Below are 19,199 nucleotides of genomic sequence, written 5' to 3'. Positions count from 1 at the left end.
CAGTGCCGTCAATGAGAAGCCCTGTGCAGCGCGCCAGGTCTCTGTCTCTCACAAAAAGAGAAGAGTTTGTGTGTGTGTGTCAAAGAGAGAGAGAGAGAGTGTGAGTGTCTGTATAACATCCTTATACAACAAGACATTCATAGACCAGACAAGCCAATGCAAAAAAATTAAAAATCCCTACCTTAAGGGAAATTGCTACATCAATATATTACTGTGGTTAGGTGCTTTCATTTCAGTATATATGAAAACTTTAACCAAAGTCTACAGGATACACTTATAAAATCCTTATAAGGGTTTATTTTGTGGCTACTTTCAAATTGGAAATCTATACTTGTGTTAAATTACCACCGTCTGGGATGCAGTTATTCTATATCATTGTAATTTATGTATAATTCTCTCTATATATTAATATGTATCCATTTTTAATTACTGTAGTATACAATGATATCAGGTCATCATCAACAGTAAATTATGTTAAATAGTTAAAGTATGTTTGCCTAAATGATAATGTAGGCAGTCCTATCCTATTTATTAAAACCTATGTGCAAAAATAAGAAGTCTTTGGTGTATGTGTGTGTGTGTGTGTGTGTGTGTGTGGGGGGGGGGGGGGGTGAGATAATAGGTAAGAGGTAATAGGCATGAGGTAATAGAATGCATGGAGAATGAGACCTACAACCCAGTACTGAACTCCATCCCTTCAGTTGTAGCGTTACTCTTCACTACACAGCTGCAAGTGCTAAGGGCTTCACCCACTGGGGATTCAATGTTGTGTGTCTGTTCCTCCAATTCTATAAGCGCAATAACACAGAGGTCATGGATGTCACAGCCAATTAACTGCAACCGTTCTTGGGGAATATTCTACATCCTTATGTTTTCATTTCATAACGATTTCATAACTCATTCGGTCTCTGAAGTGTTAAAAACATAGCATAAAATCTTATACAACATATATCCCAAGACTAAATGCTCCCTTATGGGTATTTTCGATCTTTTTGTATTTCTTCATTACCTTCATCTTCATTTTATGTGCAATAGGAAAAAGTCATAATTTTAACAATTTTAACATTATGCTTCTAAAGCGTTAAGATAGCATTTGGGTTTATAAATATAAGACTGTCTGTCAGCAAAGCATAACATCCAGTTTACCAGATTGCGATTAAACCAAAGCCAAGATTCAACCCGGTTTCCTCTGAATATTCATCAATGGCACTGAAGTTTAGTCCGAGACTAATCATGATCTGGGAAATGGGCCTCTAGTGAGGCAAAAATCACTGAGAGTGATTAACCAGATCCAGCAGAACATCATGGCGTTGTCCACATGGGCATTCGCGGAGACGAGAAACTGCACAGTCCAGCCCCTGGAACTCTCCCCCTCTCCTTGTGTCTCTCTCACACAAGCACAATAATGAGAGGATTACGACACTGGCAGAGGGGTTAAGAAGATCCATTTGACCCCCAGGAGGAAAGGTCATGAGACGTTTTTGACAGGCACGAAGCTGCAGGCGTTACGGAGCACGACGCTGGTTGTGCTGGTGTAATATGTTACTGTTCACTTTGTCAGAAACATTACAAAACCATATTAATCTCAAGCACTGGATCATACTGCACACGGAGAACCAGACAACTGTTTGAAAGGCCAACATTATTACAAACTACATGCACTTGATTCAGAGTCCTGGAAACAAATGTATAATTTGCTCTCTTATGATTTCTCTAAAGAATTGCTGTGAACTACACTCTTTCAACCATTAACCTTTAGCCTCACAGACTACACTTATATATTCAGATAACTGCTTCATTTAGTAAGCTTGCCATTACAACATCGCGTAAGCTCTTGGCCACCCAGACGCAATCGGCCATTGTCTGCAAGTCATCACTGCAGCGCGAGGACGTGCAAAAACGTGCATGGCGTCGTGGCGTGTCCCAGCAGAGAGGATGGACTCTGAACTTTAAGGGTCAGCCTATTGTCTGCTGGCTATTTAGTCCTTAGTAAAAAAAACAGTGCTCAATAGGTGTTATCGCTGACCCCTTGCACTCGGCGTCACAACGGTGACCCGGGCTGGTCGTCGCAGCTTTTCCATTCAGACGTTACAATGGCAGAAGATAACTCACCTGGTTATATGGACAATGGGACGACTCTATTGGAGAGGAAGGCAGTAAATGTAGACCTTCCGGTGTTTATGAGAGGAGGGTTTTACCGCCTGGCTGCCCCGGGAAAGACGCCACACATGTGCTGTGTACCAAATACTTTAGGGTTGTTTATTTTCTTTATTGATGTTTTCTGTTTGTGCGCTTGTCATGGCTTTTATGGCAGTCAAAGGGCATTCCCTGATTCCAGGAGACTGTGCGGACAAATCCGTTCACCCAGGAATGTGAGTGGGCATGTTGAGAAAAGCAGAAGGTTATTTTTTTTTCAGTCTAAGAGCACATGGAAAAAAAAGGTGTTGCCAAATGTACAAACGATTAGGAAGAAAAAGTGAACATTGGGGAAAACCCGGCTTCGGTAGGCAGCAAAAGCCCAAGCTGAGCCCTACAGGGGGCTTCAGCCGAGCTGAGTGTGGGGAGCGGATGTGTGCCCGAGCCCCAGAAGGGACGTGCAGTGAGCAGAGATGTGGGGGTGGGTGGTGGGGGGTAAGGTCCCCAGGAAGACCCCAAGCTGTGAGTAAACACCTGTGTGTGGGATCGGCTGGCAGCCCGGGGCCCGAAGCGTCGCAGACGCCTTGTTTCACTCGCTGACCCGTTCACGGCTGTCACCTCTCTCTCCTATTCATAGCCCTGACCAATAGGATGTTAGAGCGAAGGGCTGTGGTGAACGTGGTGAAAGTTCACCAGCTCCATTTGTTCAGTTCCTGACAAATCTGGTCAAATTCTGTAAAGCTGATATACTTAACGCCTCGGGATAATCTTTTCATACAGAAATCAAGGAACTGCAGAACATTTTGTGGCTGCTAAGACACAGAGTGAGATTTGAGGCCTGAGAATGCTTATTGTGCGCAACAATAATTGAATTTACCGTGTACGTTTTTTTTTTTTTTTTTTTTGCTTTGCCAGGGGAAAAATTCAAGGACTTGTTTGGACTAGTTGTCATCGGTGGTTAGGGTCAAAACCCCACTCTGTTGCCCTGACCTCCATCATGCGTGTACCTCTGGGCCTACTCACATCAGCTGTACCAGAGCAGGCTGGAAACCATGTGACATCTGTGGTACGCAGATGCCTTTATAGGGCAGGCTGTCGCTCGACCTAAAGCTCGCCAGGGCAGCGTGCGAATTCGTGCCACGCTAATCGATTCTAATCTGCAGGAGGGTGGGGTGACTAGCATGAGAAGAAAAACGAGCTTGTGTGGTTGGGACTGGCTTCAGACGAAAGCTAGACACTATGTCCCTCATCCTTTCTATGTTTGCTTATTTTCCATTGTCAGGAAAGAGCGCAACAAGGAACACAGCACTCGTTGAGCTAATCCTTTGGGGGAAAAAAATTCCACATGAAAAGGAGCGTTTCTCCTCTTTGAATGCAACACTTTCCGGTGTAAATGACTTTCATCTGACATGATTCATAAAGAAAATGTTTGCCTTATGCATATTTGATATCCAAATTGCAAACAGTTGATCCCTCTGACAATGGGAATTTAAGACCCATGTGTTTGGCAGACTGATATTAATGTTTAATTTTGTCCATCACCAGCAGATTCCTGGGATTCCTGTATCATTGCCAACAAAGACACAGTTCAGGTGCGCTCTCTCTCTCTCCACTCCCCGACAACAGATCTGAAATCAAATAATATGTAAATACTGTATTTCAAATAGTTTTTTAAATAGTATTTTCAAAGTTTTTTGTGCAGTTAATCATAAATCATTACACTAAAATTGTAATAGTCATACAATGACAGAATGCATTACATATTTTAGCACAATTCAAGGACATTTTTCTTTTCAAACATTTCTCTTCCTAACCTCATATTGCCATTGTGTTTGCCGTTGATATTAGGTCATCTTAAGTCACACATTAACATTTCAGAATATAGTTTAGTTGTAAGCAAGCTGACAACACAATGTATTATGTTCAGTTGTGTGAAACAGATAAAGAATATAACACAGCGTAGCACTGCCCTCTGTTGGTAAGACAAGACTAGTTCCTCAATCGGCAGGCCCGTAACGTTCATACATTCAATTCATCTCCTACACCAGTAGATGTCTTAGCACCATCACGCTGAACCCATCATAACATGACAAAGAAATTCCTTGATTTGATAAAATATACTATATAATTGCTGTAATTGAATAAGCCTGCAAGCCTACAAATGCCGTCATTTTTCCCTCCTCTTTGTTCTAACTTGGTCAAATAGTTTGATTAAATACCCTTGTAGGTTTGCTGGTCTTTTTGGCCTTTATGTCGCTGAAAAAGATGAAATCTAGCTGCTATATAGAACTTTTGGGGGGAAATAAAATGACGTTTAAATTCACTCAAATAGTTTCCTCGCTGCAAATTCCCTTTAGTAGATGGTGGAGTGAAACGCTCAGCAACATTGTGGGCTACTGGAGGCATAAAATCAAATGACATTTCAGTGCGATGGACCCTTTTGAATGGAAGCTGGCAGAGATAGTGTGGCATTACCTTTGCGATAGGACGCTCAGCATATCAATGACCCGGTTCAAAGCGGAGAAGGAATTCCACACACAAAGACGTCCTTATTGAAAAAGAGGGGGCCATCAGGCGGCATTGTGGGGAACTTTTTCATTTATTTCCTACTAGATCAGCAACAATATATAAGCATTAAGAATGAGCTGAATGTAACCAAAACAGAGAAGTCGGAAAATACGCTGTTTAATAACCGATTGCTGCAGTAGTTAAAAATGGGAATGCGTTGTTAAGAATATATGGATAATTCAATACTCTATAGAGTATCTAGAAATATATTCCAGGAAGTAACTGCAGTGTGCTGTATAGTATTTCAGTATAGTAGTGGGTTTCCACATTGACACTTGTGTACTGCACTCAATTGTTTACTACCTCTATATTGATATAAAGTGTATTCACCCTAGGTCCGAGTAAAGATTAGTCCATATAAGTTTTACTATAATTATTTAGAATAAAAAAAATAATTTCAGCCAAAGTCCCATGTTACTTACAAGTGACAGCAAACTTGTATATTTATTAAGTCAACTACTGTATATTCTTAATGGGACTGAGGAATGTAGGTTATCATAAGATGTAACGTCATCACACGTATTTAAGTCCCAAATGGAAAAGCAGAGGCCCCAGCGAGGATCGAACTCGCGACCCCTGGTTTACAAGACCAGTGCTCTAACCACTGAGCTATGGAGCCACACGGACAGCGGGAAAAATACTATATACAAGTGCGGTCCAAGTAATTTCATTATTTCGGATTTCGATAAACTCAAGCGCTACTGTAACTATAATAGTACCACTAAACACGTTATCTAGTGGGCGACGTTGTTAGATTCTGGCCTACCTATAATTAATGCTAACTGGCTAGGTTAGCTAACGCTAGCTAAGTTAGCGTTAGCTATCCTAAGTACAGCCCCAAAGCGCATATGTATCGTAGTTGATCGAGCTCACGCTAGGAGCGCTAGGTTATGTGACAGGATACTGAGCATATCAATGGCCTCGGTCAAAGCGGAGAGAACTACATTCCGGCACAGGTCGCAGGCATAATTATTAAACGTGAATCCCCCCCCCCCCAATTATTATTATTTTTTTTACTTTTTACTGTCGTGAATTAATAAATACCGACAAAACACCAGTACTTCCACCTCTAAAGGATATAGCAAATAGAAACACAATCTAAAATCAGCCACTTAAGATAAAGCCTACTTATGATACAGGAAACACCAAGAAAGACTCCATCATCACAATCATTTAGCTCCTTCTTTCTTTCAGGTAGTTCATGCGATTGCAAAAGGAAAGACTACAAGTTTGTTTTCTTTTTTTCTTTTATTATAAATCTACTTCAAATAATGGATGATTATATTTGGTGGTAATTCACAGAATTATTTATTTGATGGACTTTGATAGGGCTACCCAAAGAACCGCGAAGTACCCCATGATCCGCCGCAATCAACCTCCATTAAATGTTCCTAAAATGTAGTTTTAACCGCTAATAAATGAGGTAGACCTATGTGCTGCTTTTCATGACTCATGTCTCTTCCTCCGATCACGCACAAAGGCCATTCTGATTGCATTCCCGTGCCAACGCTCAGTGTAAAACTAATTACCACATATCGCACCTGCAGCTTCGAAGTGAGCACAATTGTGTGTCCCTACACCTGCATGCTGGCAGTCCAGGAGGGTTTCTTCTGTGCCCTCACACTGCACATCATCAAGAAGCATCTTCAGGTGCCTCCCTTCCCCAAACTCGGCATTTTTCGAGGCTTTCAGCGCATGGCTGAACCCCAGCTGTCGGCACACCACAGCAACGCTCCTGGTGTTCCAGAGATCATCGCAAACGGTTCCCCATTGACCGTTGACGTATATTTCCACTCTTCCGCGGTCCTTCCGGCCTGCTTCGTCACCTACCAGTCTCACTGCCCCCCGATAGATGACCCTCTCCGACTTACCGTTCCCTTTTCTACGCCTGCCTTTACGCTGACGGGACTGCCTAGGAACCCGGGTAGTGGTGGCTGGAGACGGGGTGGTCCTGCCCCTTGCCGTATCCCGCTCTCTTAGAATGTCCAACAGTTCCTGAAACCAGTCTTTCGTAGTGGTGTGGGGAGAGCCCGTGGGCTCATCACCTCCTGAGGCCATCGGTCGTTTTCTTGGCATGTCAACTCCAATTAATGCTGTGGATGAGTATTTTAGGATCGTTTAATGAGACTAAGAATAAGATTTTGCCATTTAAAACAAGTCTTGCTTTCAACAATTATTCTGCAGTCATTTTAATTAAATATTCACCAGTTTCCTCTTTTTTAATTACACTACAGATAACGAGCACTGCACTTATAATTGCTGTACAAAAAGCCTCTCTGGAGAGTAATGCCAAACTACAGTTTACTTTGTGTCAACTGAGATTTTATAAATAGAAACTTTGGATGACACAGCAAACACAGTTTAGATCGAAAGTATTATCTGAGGCAGAAAACATACTTTCCTTTGGTTTGAATTTTATCAGTCTGCTCTTGACTTGAACTGGAATGGGGTTGTAATGACATTTTCTAGGTGGAGCTCGTCTGTAATACAATAATTTTTTATTTACTCCTCAAGAGAGCTGATCTTGTTATCTCTGCTTCAACACCAGTAAAATGAAGCAAAATCAATGAAAAAAGAAAACACTTTCATAAGGAAATACTAGGCTATGTCTACACTGAAGTAAGAAACTGAAGAAAAATCACATTACATCTGTGCAAAACTTGGCCAGTTGACTTAAAGCCAGAGAAAGATTTAGACGATGACAATAGTAATATGTTGCCAACTCAGGCTTTTTTTAAATGGCAGTTTGTTCTTAGCAGATAGCAAGGTTTAAAGCAGTATTAAGCTGTTACAAGTGAAAACAGATGTCCACTGTTGATGGCCAAATATATCGACTTTGCGAGTTAAGAGAAGAGCAGTGAATTCACTTAAGCTTCTTGGCGAAGAATGACTTGTGATGACACTGCACATTCCAGCCTGTGGTTTGTGGTCTATATTCAGAGTAATAAAAAGTGTCTTACCGGGAGGGATCGACTATTTTATACACAACTCCAGAGGGTGTTGTCGCACTTGCAAGTTTAGTGGACATGAAATACAGTTCACCTAATCACAAAGACAGAACAGGCAGAGAAGCAGGGCTCACATTAGAACATCCCCTATAGTGTGATTCATCTTTACATTTTTATGCCAGCATTCTGGCTGCTGCATTTTGTACTAGTTGTAGTTTATCTTTGTGCACTTTGAGTAATCACAGACCCCAGGGCAGAAAAACAATGCAGCATTGAAAGAAAACACAAATGAAGCTTCTTCCATTCAGCAGCCCGAGTGTTGTCTATATGGTATTTAAAGCACAGATAAGAGCCAAGGATTGTGACAAGATTGTTCGCCTCTGATTATAGCCACAGTGCGAGACTGTGCAGCCTAAACAGCGTCAGATTAGTGAGTGGTCTAAATTCGCTCAAAGTACTGGAAGCCAAACGGGTTTTCTTCAGAAATGTTTTGAGCAAAGTGATTTCCAGCTTATCTGGAAAAATCTCTGACTCTTAGGAACAATTTACAAAAAAAAAAAAATCAAGCACAATTCCAGCAAAGCAGTTAAAGATTTTCTTAAAACTTTAATCCTGTGAGAAACCAAACTGTTTTCAAAGTTTAACTGTAACTATTGACAGCCAAGTCGTCTACAGGTTCTTTGGGTCCATACCTGCCTCGTCCTCAGCAAAAGAAATGATGTATTGGTAGTAGTTGTTGATGAGGTTTGGAAAAGCACACGTCTGGCCTATGCCCATGCAGATCTCATTGTAGTCCCACTGCCCTGTGTTCCTGTTCTCCTTCAGACTCATCAAGCGCCTAAGGGAACAAACTTTGAAATTATTTTTTTTACCTGTGGAAATTCAGCTGTCTATCGGTGACTCACTGTCCGTCAGTACACATTTAACAGTGGAAGATACACACAGACGCTTCCTTTGAGTAAAAGTACAACTAACTTACACTATTACTGTGTAAAATAATAGTAACATTAATAAAATACTTATCTGTATGTGTATAACCTACACTGTGGGTCCTACAGTATATATGTCATGGTAGCGTAAAAGGAATGCCGAATGTACACTTTTTAATACTTACCCACTCATAAAGTCTCCGAATATGTACATTCCGTTTAGGTTAGGGTATTCACAGCCACGGTATACATAACCTCCTGTTACAGACTTCCCCATTTTATGAGGATATGCATAAATTGGAAGAACATCATCTACGGAGAACAGCATCATAATGGCATCTATTAACACCGGCGGTTAAATGAATCTCTCAACCACTGACCGCTAACTCGGTGAGCCCACCTAAAGAGCCGTTGATGCACAGCTTCTTGTCGTAACAAGAGAAACCTTCTTTTGCTCTCCATCCGTAGTTCTTGCCTTTCTCAACGATGTCGATCTCTTCATACTTATTCTGGCCCACATCCCCACAGAACAGGCGCCCTTTGCCCTGCTTGGTATACGGGTCCCCTCTGTCCACGGAGCACCGCCACATGTTCCGTACGCCATAGGCGTACACCTCGGGACGGGCATCGTGATTGTGGACAAACGGGTTGTCGGGGGGGATTCGATACAGGGGGCCCCTTTCGTTGTCGTTCACGTCGATACGAAGGACCTTGCCCAGAAGAGCAGACCTTAAGCGAAGAGAAGACAAAGATTATGTAACTGAAGTTACTGCAGGCTGCTAGCCTTTTGTTTATATCCCCTATCTTGTCATACCCTATTAACCTCATGGGAGGTCCTGTACTCTCACTGTGTAAGCAACGTAGAGCCATGCAAATTATGCCAGAGCCCTGTCTCCCCCTCCTGAATTACAGGAACAGCAAACAGGTAAACTCTCTCTACCCTGTCTGTCTCTAACCTAGCAGGCCAGTGCATCTCTCTCTAGCCTGTCTGTTCCTCTAACCTTGCAGGTCAGTGTGGTGTCTCTCTCTAGCCTGTCTGTCTCTCTAACCTAGCAGGCCAGTGTGTCTCTCTCTAGCCTGTCTGTCTCTAACCTAGCAGGCCAGTGCATCTCTCTCTAGCCTGTCTGTTCCTCTAACCTTGCAGGTCAGTGTGGTGTCTCTCTCTAGCCTGTCTGTCTCTCTAACCTAGCAGGCCAGTGTGTCTCTCTCTAGCCTGTCTGTCTCTAACCTAGCAGGCCAGTGCATCTCTCTCTAGCCTGTCTGTTCCTCTAACCTTGCAGGTCAGTGTGGTGTCTCTCTCTAGCCTGTCTGTCTCTCTAACTTAGCAGGCCAGTGTGTCTCTCTCTAGCCTGTCTGTCTCTCTAACCTAGCAGGCAAGTGTGTCTCTCTGTAGCCTGTCTGTCTCTCTAACCTAGCAGGCAAGTGTGTCTCTCTGTAGCCTGTCTGTCTCTCTAACCTAGCAGGCCAGTGTCTCTCACGCTAGCCTGTCAGTCTGCGTCTTGCTTGCTTGCCAGACACTTCCAGGATTGTGTTCTGTGACTTTTTTCTTGACAAAAGTGAAACTGAAATATGTTTGATAAATACTATTGGGTAACAGTGTTATAAAATACAGCTTGGAAAAGATAACTGTGTCATGCATGAACGTGTTCCAAGTCCACATACACAAAATGAAACTTGTACCTTCCAGCAGCAGCCTTTGTGGGAACCAGTTAACTCTTTCAGTCAAGGTTTAGTTACAACTCTGGACTAATATAAGATGGAAATTATTTTAAATTTGATACTGATTCAGTATTGAATTTAAAATGTTGCTTAGCTGGCCATACTGGACAGTGTGAATGCACATCTCTCAGTAAATAATAACCATCAAGTATTTTACCAAGCTGCAGTAAAAATAGTGCATTATATTTGAATAAGATATCCAGGGTAGCCAGTTTGAATGGGCCTGATGCAGTTGGTCAAATGAATAATAGTACTGTTATCTATAATTTACAGGTGCTATACTTAGGTTCATCAGCAGAGCAGATGCTGGAGCACCAGCCAGTACAAGCCCAGACTCCACATCCAGCCTCAGCCAGTACTAACACAATGGTTGGCGTGGTTCACAGGTCAGGTAGGAGTGCCCCTGAGAACAATTTTGTTTACATCCTCAAGGAGATCAGGACCCGCTTTGCCCATAAATGTTAGATTATTTATTACAATTTGCTACATCACACACACTGCAAACTGCGTAACATACATAGTCTGTGAGATGTAGATTGATCTTTTCATATCCTTGTCATTTTGTTTTATCCTTTCTTGAATTTTCAAATTAATCTCATAGGCAAAAGGTTCATCTACTCGCACAGACAGGGCAGGTGCCAGTGCAAGGTGAACCAGGAGAAGGGTGGAGAATAGAAAAGTCAGTGCTCACCTTTGCTTCTGCAAGTGAGACTCTTATGATATTTATCTCACCTTGCCAGTTTGGGTGACTGGTTGTCCAGACTTACTTGTTCTGTGCATTTCCATACTTTCCAAAAGGGTCTCCTGCCATGCCACCATCGCCAGTGAAGATGTACAAGTATCCATCATCAGCAAAGAGAATCTGGCCTCCGTTGTGATTAGAGGCAGGCTCATCAATCTCTAATATAATTCTGAGGAAAAAAAAAACAAAGGTATAAAATAGATCAGTGCTTGATAAACAACAGAAGTCCAAATAAATCCTAATTTCGAAATGACTAACTAATGCTAGTGTGTCCTTTCCATAATTCATCTCCAGCTTATACTGGACTGGAATGCTCAGCACGGGGTCAGCAGTAAGTCTCACCTTTCTGAACCATGATCAACCACGTTCTTATCTGCGGCAGAGATCCGGAACTCGCTGATACGGATTCGCTCGTCGAAGCCCACCTCAATGGAGTAGTACACGTACAGCTTGCCGTTGTACTTGAATCTGGGGTGGAACGTCAGGCCCAAGAATCCTCGCTCATCTCCCTCCCACGGGGATGTCAGCACAGCCTTTGTGATGTTGAGAAATGGTCTCTCCAGCTTCGACTTGTTCGGAAGGTACACCCAAACCAAGCCGATTTGCTCTGCAACGAAAAACCTGTGCGTGCCGTCGTTGGCATGTATCATAGCCAGAGGGTTTCGGAGCCCATTGGCGACTTCCTCTAAGCAGAGCTGGAGGCAGCCGTCAAGGTCGGAGGTCATACGGCCCAGGTTTTTGCCGAGCTGCTCATTGGTCAAGATATGAGGGTAGCAGTAGTCTGGGTCATCCAGCTCCAGGTACCGGCAAAACCCGTGCTGGTCGTGTTCCAGCTCGGACAGGCGTGGGTCCTCAGACAGCAGGGAGATTGTGGACCTACACTTAGAGTAGAACTGGGAACAGTAGTCAGGGCAGAGACCAGGAATGGATCTCAAGGGCGTGCTGGGGTCCTCAGCATCAAAAAGGTGAGCTGCATAGGGAGAGCATTCCTGATGGGAAAGAACAGGAAGAGTGGGAAGGGGGCTGAGTTTGGCAGACTCTAATACATTCGTGATTGGAAGAATCTGGAAGAGTGGGAAGAAGGCATTTGTCTGCTCCTGTTCTGCACGTCCACATACTGCCATTGTCTACTTATTATGCTTTAAACGCAAAAACCACCACCACGACCACACACAAAAAAAAAGCGTTTAGCTTTTTAAAACCATCTGTGAACCAAGCTTGCATACACGCATAAAAACACAATAATTCTCAAGGGCAGAATGACTATACCGAAGCTTTCATTTTTACACAAAAGTAATTTTAAACAAAAGTCTCTTTGCGTTTGATTACAATTCGCTACTCACCTGACAGATAAGGTCTTGAATGTACCCTGCACAATTTGCATAGCCGTAGTAGTCAAAGTTATCCACAATCTGGTAAAATTTGGTCATCAGTTCTTGGTCCCTAGCAAAGTCGCAGCAGCCAAAGTACTTGTACATTACGCAGAACTGGAGTTCCTGTTGTGGCTGAAAAGGGGGTTTAAAATCCAGGCACTGAGGATGCGATATTACAGGTGCTGTCCAAAGTCCTAATAAATATAGCAAAATAAAAGGCGATTGCATGAGATCGCCGAGTATAGAGCGAAATAACCCCATGCTGCTTCAGACCCCAGCTTCGGGTATATGGACCAAGTTGTGTAAATGGTTACAGAGGGAAATACTGCGTCCGTCCCGACTAGCTTTCGCCGCAGTGCACTTTGCCCGGCGTGTAATCATGAACTGACCCCAAGAATATCTTATGTTTTGCTTTCCACACAATCACCAAAACGCATGTCTGTAACTTAGCATATCTAGTGTGTCATCTGTTCGTTACCCTCAAACTACCTTTTCCTTCCATGCCCTGCAGCCTAAACACATTTCTTGCATCTCGCTGAGCGTAAAGTCAGCAGAACTACCACAGATTTATGCAGGTCTTCTGTCAGACGTTAGGTCAACGACCGCTAAGTTGTCGGTTTGCAGTGAGAGACTGGGCGAAAGTAATTTTCTGTTCAGTGTTTCGTGCATGCCTCGCATTAGTCATTAGCAGTTTTTCCACGCCTTCCCAATTACATGCACTTAGCTATATCCTTACTGCAAATGAAACAAACGAATCAACTAACAATATACTTTTGTTTAACTAGCTAAATCAGTGTTTTCTAGTGCCGTATGTAGCATTGCCTACAATGTTCTTAATGTTTCTTTTAGTGAAACACCACATTCAGCTCGTAATAATGCTAATTAACTGACACTTAGCATTAAATCCCATTTTTACTCAATTCTGCTTATAGTTGATGACCATACTGTTTTTTAAACTTTTCTGCTTGTCTCACAAAAACAGATATCCTCCAACAATGATTGTATGACTTTGTCCACTAGATGGCGATTGATTCACACCATTACCCTTAATAAGCTTCCACATTGTTTCTAAGTGGATATTTGGCTATTATTAACTATTTAAGAATCGATTTAACATATTTTATTTTTGATATTTTATTGCTGATATGCACTTCAACTAGACCTATTTACTACTGCAAAAAAGTCCAAAACATACGGACTTTAAAAATGTGTTCACTGTACAAAGGTAGTCAGCGTACTCTACAACATAAACTAAGAGATAGGTTAGTCGATTCTTTGAATAACCACGAAACTGCATTTGGTCGGTATATTATCTTCTGATTGCATGCAACATGCAAAGAAATGAAGGTGTGCTGTCCCTTTAAGAGAGCGGACTCTCGCAGGTTAGCAGCTTACTTGTCTAAATCCTGCCATCCTCTTCATCCTAGGATACCTGCTCGCTGATATTTTTTTATGTAGCTGGCAGCCTTTGCGAAATTACCTTAACCTTTTAATATTGAAACAATTGGACAAAATAAAATGAAACAATACTGCTGAAATAATAAAAATAAAATTGTCGCCACTGAGTGGTTTAGTCAGTGATTGAAGGTGGGTTTGCCTATTTCGTTTCAGTCGTTTTCAGTAGAGAAAGTTTCTGAACAGTATGATTTTGATGGGGTACCCGAGTGGAATGTTTAATTAGTTCACTTTATTTTGTGTATTTTCTGTGTCAAATGCCTGGTATTAAGGACTAGGAGCTTTGGATCGTTTTGCCCTACGAATGCTGCATGTACCGCTTCAGACGCCGCCGCTGACATCACAGCACTCTGCACCGATTCCAGATCAGTGAGAGTGCAACTTCGGACACCGCGGCTGACCGTCACAGCACTTTGCACCGACTCCAGATCAGTGGGAGTGCATCTTCGGACGCCGCCGCTAACATCACGGCACTCTGCACCGATCCCAGATCAGCGAGAGTGCAACTAGCACGCTTGAACGGCGGAGCTTCTGTTCTCATTATTTGTGGTGTGAGCTTCGAGCTGAGCGTCTGTTCTCGTACAGGTCAGCCGAAGAGCGGGACCCTTTCTCCGACGCAGTCACAAGTGGAAAGGCGATTTAGATTCGTGAGAGACAGAAATCAGCAGCGTTTCTTCTAAGTGAGGTATAGTTTTGAGGTGTTTCACTCTCCCCAATGCGCTCGTCGTTACTCGGATTTTCTGGATTTACTCTAAATATCATGAATTTAAATTTGAATTTAACTTGTTTATCTAGGCATAATTAGATAACAGTTTTTTTTAGATCCCTCTCATAGACTATCGCCGAAAGGAATATGGCAAAAAATGTAACCGATGATCCCAGGGATGATTTAAATAAGATTTCGGATGAAGAAATGTTCCGATTTAGCAAAGATGAACTTGTTAGAAGACTCCGAAAGCTGAATAATGAAAAGATGAACTTGATGATTGAGCATGGGAATATGATTAAGGACGTCAATCGGAGATTGCAAGTCCACCTCCACGAGATACGGAGCTTGAAGGAAGTGAACCAGAAACTGCAGGATGACAACCACGAGCTCCGAGAACTGTGCTGCTTCTTGGACGACGACCGGCAAAAGGGCAAGAAGCTCTCTCGCGAGTGGCAGCGATTCGGCCGGTACGCCGCCAGCGTGGTGTGGAAGGAGGTTGGCACCTACCAGCAGAAGCTGCAGGAGCTGGAGGCCCATCAGGAGAGCGTCGTGCGAGAGAACGTGGAGTTCAAGGAGATCATTGTGATGCTGGAGGAGGAGAGAAACGGGGCCGGCTCGAGGAACTCCATAGACAGCCAGTCAAGTTTGACCAACGGGGGCTCCGGTAACGTGAGGGACGTGGGCGATGGGAGCAGCACCTCCAGTACGGGCAGCGGCGGAAGCCCAGACCATCATCGCAGTCACGGGCATAAGCCTGCCGAGGCCAAGCCAGCATCCGTCAGGAGATCTATGGATGACTTGTCGGTCAACCCTATTCACAGAAGCATACCAAACGGCCTAAACGGTAAGCAGATAATGTAATGTAACAGCTCCCTGGGAAAATGATGCTGTTCAAGTGATGGATTGTGTTGTAGACTGCCTCTCTGTACACTTTCTCCTTTCTCCTGGCGGCTGCTTCCTGCTAGAGCTTAGAATTAAAAGATTGACCTAATATGCAATTCTTGAAGCAAGAGAAATATCTAACCTTTTTTTTTTCTAGACTAGGGCAGTGTGATTTGTTGACTTTATAGTAATATATAGACATTCTGTTCAGAAAAAACAAAAACAAAACAAAAAACAAGGAAGCAGTATCTTACAGAGAAATTTGTGAGGTGAGATCACTAAACGTCCTGGAGTAACTATGGAAATGACACAAGTGCTTGTGGTTTTGGGGTTACTTTTTGGAAGGAGATATTTACACATGGCCATGTGAGAGTTTTGACGCAGAACAAGCTGACTGTGCAGATGGAGTTTTTACACAGAGCAGGCTGACTGTGCAGATGCAGTTTTTACATAGAGCAGGCTGACTGTGCAGATGCAGTTTTTACACAGAGCAGGCTGACTGTGCAGATGCAGTTTTTACACAGAACAGACTGACTGTGCAGATGGAGTGTTTACACAGAGCAGGCTGACTGTGCAAATGGAGTTTCACCAATTACCTTGGCCTGTGAAGTTAGATGTAATGAGGATTTAACTCTCTCTGTAGCTCAGTACACACTGCAGATTCAGTCAACAAGTCATCAGACTCCTAACTGAGAAACAAGAGGTATAATTCTTACAGGCTAATCAAAACAATTAAACACAAAGAATGCAGTCAGATTAATAATCAGTTAATAAGCTTTGGATAATAACACCATTAAGTAATAAGGAAGTAATTATTTTTTTTTCATTACAATAAAGATGTCTATTTCTGGGCATAGAATAATTAGTTTTATAGGTAAGTAAATGTACACAAAACAATTATTGCACAGAATGTACAGAGAGTATTCTAGGATGAATTAAGTAATATAGAATAAAATTAGCCACAGAAAGCTTTGTTTATCTAATTACACTACTACGTGATCAGTTATTGCTATAAGTTTCAGTTCTGTGTCTACTTTATTCAAAACAAGATGATGGAAGAACTTGTTTGCATGTGGATTATTTGTTCAGCCACCGCTGGATGTGGGCCTTATTAACTGATACAGTACAGAGCAAACTGTACTTAGCGATTACAGAAGGTGATGTGATGTAGTTTATCTGTCATGTTTCCACTTTTTATGGTCGTCACCTGCCAGAGCATTCTATAAATAGGTTGATGTGGGTTTTTTGGATCTGCTTGGTGTTACATAAACTTGTCACATCAGTTTTAACCTTTGAACCTTTAGGTGCAGTTTGTTCTTTCTTTAACAGTGCATTCCCATGAATGAAAGTTTCTGCTACCTTTTGGTAGTCTCTTTCCTGTCCATTTTTAATGGAGCTGTTAAGTTTTTCCAAATAAACTCCGGATGCATTTGTTGTGCAGACCACATTCTGTAGTACTCTGTTCTACTGAACTCTGTACCTGTTCTTTTGAAACTGCTTGCATGCATCTACTAAGAATCTTAGGATTTTTCATTTACATGCTGCATGCATTTCAGAGAAAGTTTGCATTTCAGAGAAAATATGGGTGCCTCTTTCCTCCTGTCAACCAGTAAATGATCGATAATGCTTTAGCCAAAGGTGGTGTTCCTCTGATTCTATGAAAAGGACTGTTATTTATCCTGTACCACTATAGCTGCAGGAGCTAGTCGGTGACTTAGGGCAGTACCTTTATGCATATTTCATAAATATGGTAACTTCGATCAAATGATTTATGGTCGACTCCTCTATACTCGTGTTTGCATTTTTCAAAGGTCTGCTTGAGAAATTATTTAAGCAAGATTCAGTGATATTCATTATTAATGTTGACATCAATATTTCGAAAGATGCAGTAAGACCATGGAATACTGATTCTGTTGTGAATGGTTTCTAGTTCATGTTTGAATGGGCTTGTGGATGGACCTTAGTCAAAGAACCTGGGCCATTGGCAGTGGAGCAGCAGCGTCTAGATCCAGTGCAGTTTCACGGCGCAATGAATTTCATTTCATTTGTGGAATAGCGGAGAGTTAAAGGCTGCCTGGCTGTGCATGTGGAAGGAAGAGGGCAGCATCTCTCTGGATATTGGACTTGAAAATAAAACGTTGTATTGTATGTATGTTCCACTGTCCCCGGGAGCCAGCAGACTCGGCATCTGTCGCCTGGACCTCAAGACGAGCTCGAGCCTCCAGCTTATTTGGCCCTGCACTGAACACGTGGTACACTGCTCAGACATTTTCTCAGATGCTGTCCTTTGGCTGGCTAAGATTCTCATGGCATTTGACCAAGGTCTGCCAAGGGCAGTTTCGATTCTTGCTTCTGTGACCCTTGGTTTTTATGTGCTTTGGTGGGCCTCAAACAGACCTCTGACCCCTTCATGGTGCTGTTAAAAGGTGTGGAGCAACTACCAAATTACAGCCTTGGAAAGTACTGGAATCAGGTCATCTGGTGCTTATTGCACTATACGAGAAATCTTATTTTAGCTGTTCTCTATTTTACTTTAGAAAAGGGTGATACTGAATAAATAAATTCCTGAAGGAATCAAAACGATTTTCCAATTTCAGTTATAATAACTTTAAATAAAAATATCAATGAGTGGACTGAAGAGATTAGGTCCTAGTGAAAAAAATAAACAGAAATATTATATTTATTGACTTCATGAGATATATTTTCAATTAGAAACAATAACTATTCTTTTAAGGTGTGTAAATTCAGAGCTAATATTTGGTCTTAGTTTTTCCTTAAATAACGCTGTATATACACTGGTGCTGGTGAATTCTATTTCATAATTTTTTCCTGGTGACATATACCCAACATTCTCCTGTTTAAAGTCCAAACAGTAACTGTCATAATAACTTTATACTTCACCACCCAGGTTGAGTGTACTAACAGACACAGGAAATATGGCTTACTGGTAAGGTTGCCACTTTAATAACCCCTAAAAGGAGGACATACGAGAAATGGGGATATGACATTACAACATACGAAATGAAAACCATACCCTAGCTAACAACTAGCAGACCTGAACAATTTGACCTGGATATCTGTAACATAAATGAATGTTATATTCACCAAACTGGGTACATACAATATTTAAGTCTGGCATAGTCTACAGAACGAAATTAATATGTCCAACTTTTCCAAAGGAGAGGATGTGCTGACCTTTGAGAACTGGAGTCGCTTTGCTTTTTGGTATTTTTACACTGTTACAAACGGCCTAACTGACTCGGATTTAGCGTGCGAACTTTCAGCAGTTAGCCAGTAGGTGAGGTACGAGGTGATCTGGAGAAGCAGCATATGTGAACCAGTGACACGCTAAAATAATATTGATCAATGGAAAGCAATTACCAGCTCACTCCAGAAACACGCGAAATAGTCCATCCAGGAGGACAGGGAGCAGAAAAACCTGACAGTCCGGCCTAAAACCAGACAGCCCAGCCTAAAACCCCGCTGCCTGGACTAAAATTGGACATCTGACCACTCCAGTTACTATCGGATGGTAGTATTATTGAATAGCTATTGTTGCAGTTAACAGGTTTGTCCATTGTAGGTATTGTGCACTCAGGCATTAATTTCCTGATTGAGACATTAATGCCTTAGGAAAGTTAAAATTGCAACACAAACCGAACGTCCGAAGAATTCAGGGCTTGTCTATTGTTCTTTAAAAGAACTTTGAGCAGTCCTGTTATTTCCATGTCACGCATG

General features: G+C 42.2%; 2 protein-coding genes and 1 non-coding gene across 9 annotated transcripts in view; 1 reads left to right on the top strand and 2 right to left on the bottom strand.

Moving 5' to 3' along the window:
• Positions 1 to 5,250: 5,250 nt before the first annotated feature.
• trnat-ugu (transfer RNA threonine (anticodon UGU)) lies at positions 5,251 to 5,323 on the bottom strand. The gene has a single exon. It is a non-coding gene; the product is annotated as a tRNA-Thr (tRNA).
• Positions 5,324 to 5,919: 596 nt separating this feature from the next.
• Positions 5,920 to 13,041, bottom strand: hhipl1 (HHIP-like 1). Its single transcript, XM_027013944.3, has 9 exons — positions 12,386 to 13,041; positions 11,385 to 12,031; positions 11,068 to 11,211; positions 8,982 to 9,310; positions 8,767 to 8,893; positions 8,345 to 8,490; positions 7,665 to 7,746; positions 7,102 to 7,184; positions 5,920 to 6,797 (listed from the first exon to the last, which is right to left on the bottom strand). Exons 1-9 carry the CDS (start codon positions 12,674 to 12,676, stop codon positions 6,226 to 6,228), a joined length of 2,421 nt encoding a protein of 806 aa, XP_026869745.2. The 5' UTR covers positions 12,677 to 13,041; the 3' UTR covers positions 5,920 to 6,225.
• Positions 13,042 to 13,838: 797 nt separating this feature from the next.
• ccdc85ca (coiled-coil domain containing 85C, a) overlaps positions 13,839 to 19,199 on the top strand; it is a 31,613-nt gene continuing 26,252 nt past the window's right edge. For 3 of the 7 annotated variants that reach the window (XM_081721455.1, XM_081721452.1, XM_081721453.1), the window contains exon 1: positions 13,840 to 15,423. In XM_081721455.1, coding sequence (XP_081577581.1) covers positions 14,724 to 15,423 — 700 coding nt within the window. In that variant the 5' untranslated portion in view covers positions 13,840 to 14,723. Of the gene's footprint in view, positions 15,424 to 19,199 lie in introns of all 7 variants that reach the window. The other 4 variants (XM_081721454.1, XM_081721451.1, XM_027013948.3 and 1 more) reach the window with 3 other exon arrangements.

This window comes from Electrophorus electricus, chromosome 10, assembly GCF_041902795.1.
Source record: "Electrophorus electricus isolate QZ-2024a chromosome 10, ASM4190279v1, whole genome shotgun sequence".
NCBI classification, from domain to species: Eukaryota; Metazoa; Chordata; class Actinopteri; order Gymnotiformes; family Gymnotidae; genus Electrophorus; species Electrophorus electricus.
The sequence above is the reverse complement of the archived record's forward strand: the minus strand, read 5'-3'. Positions and strand labels throughout refer to the sequence as shown.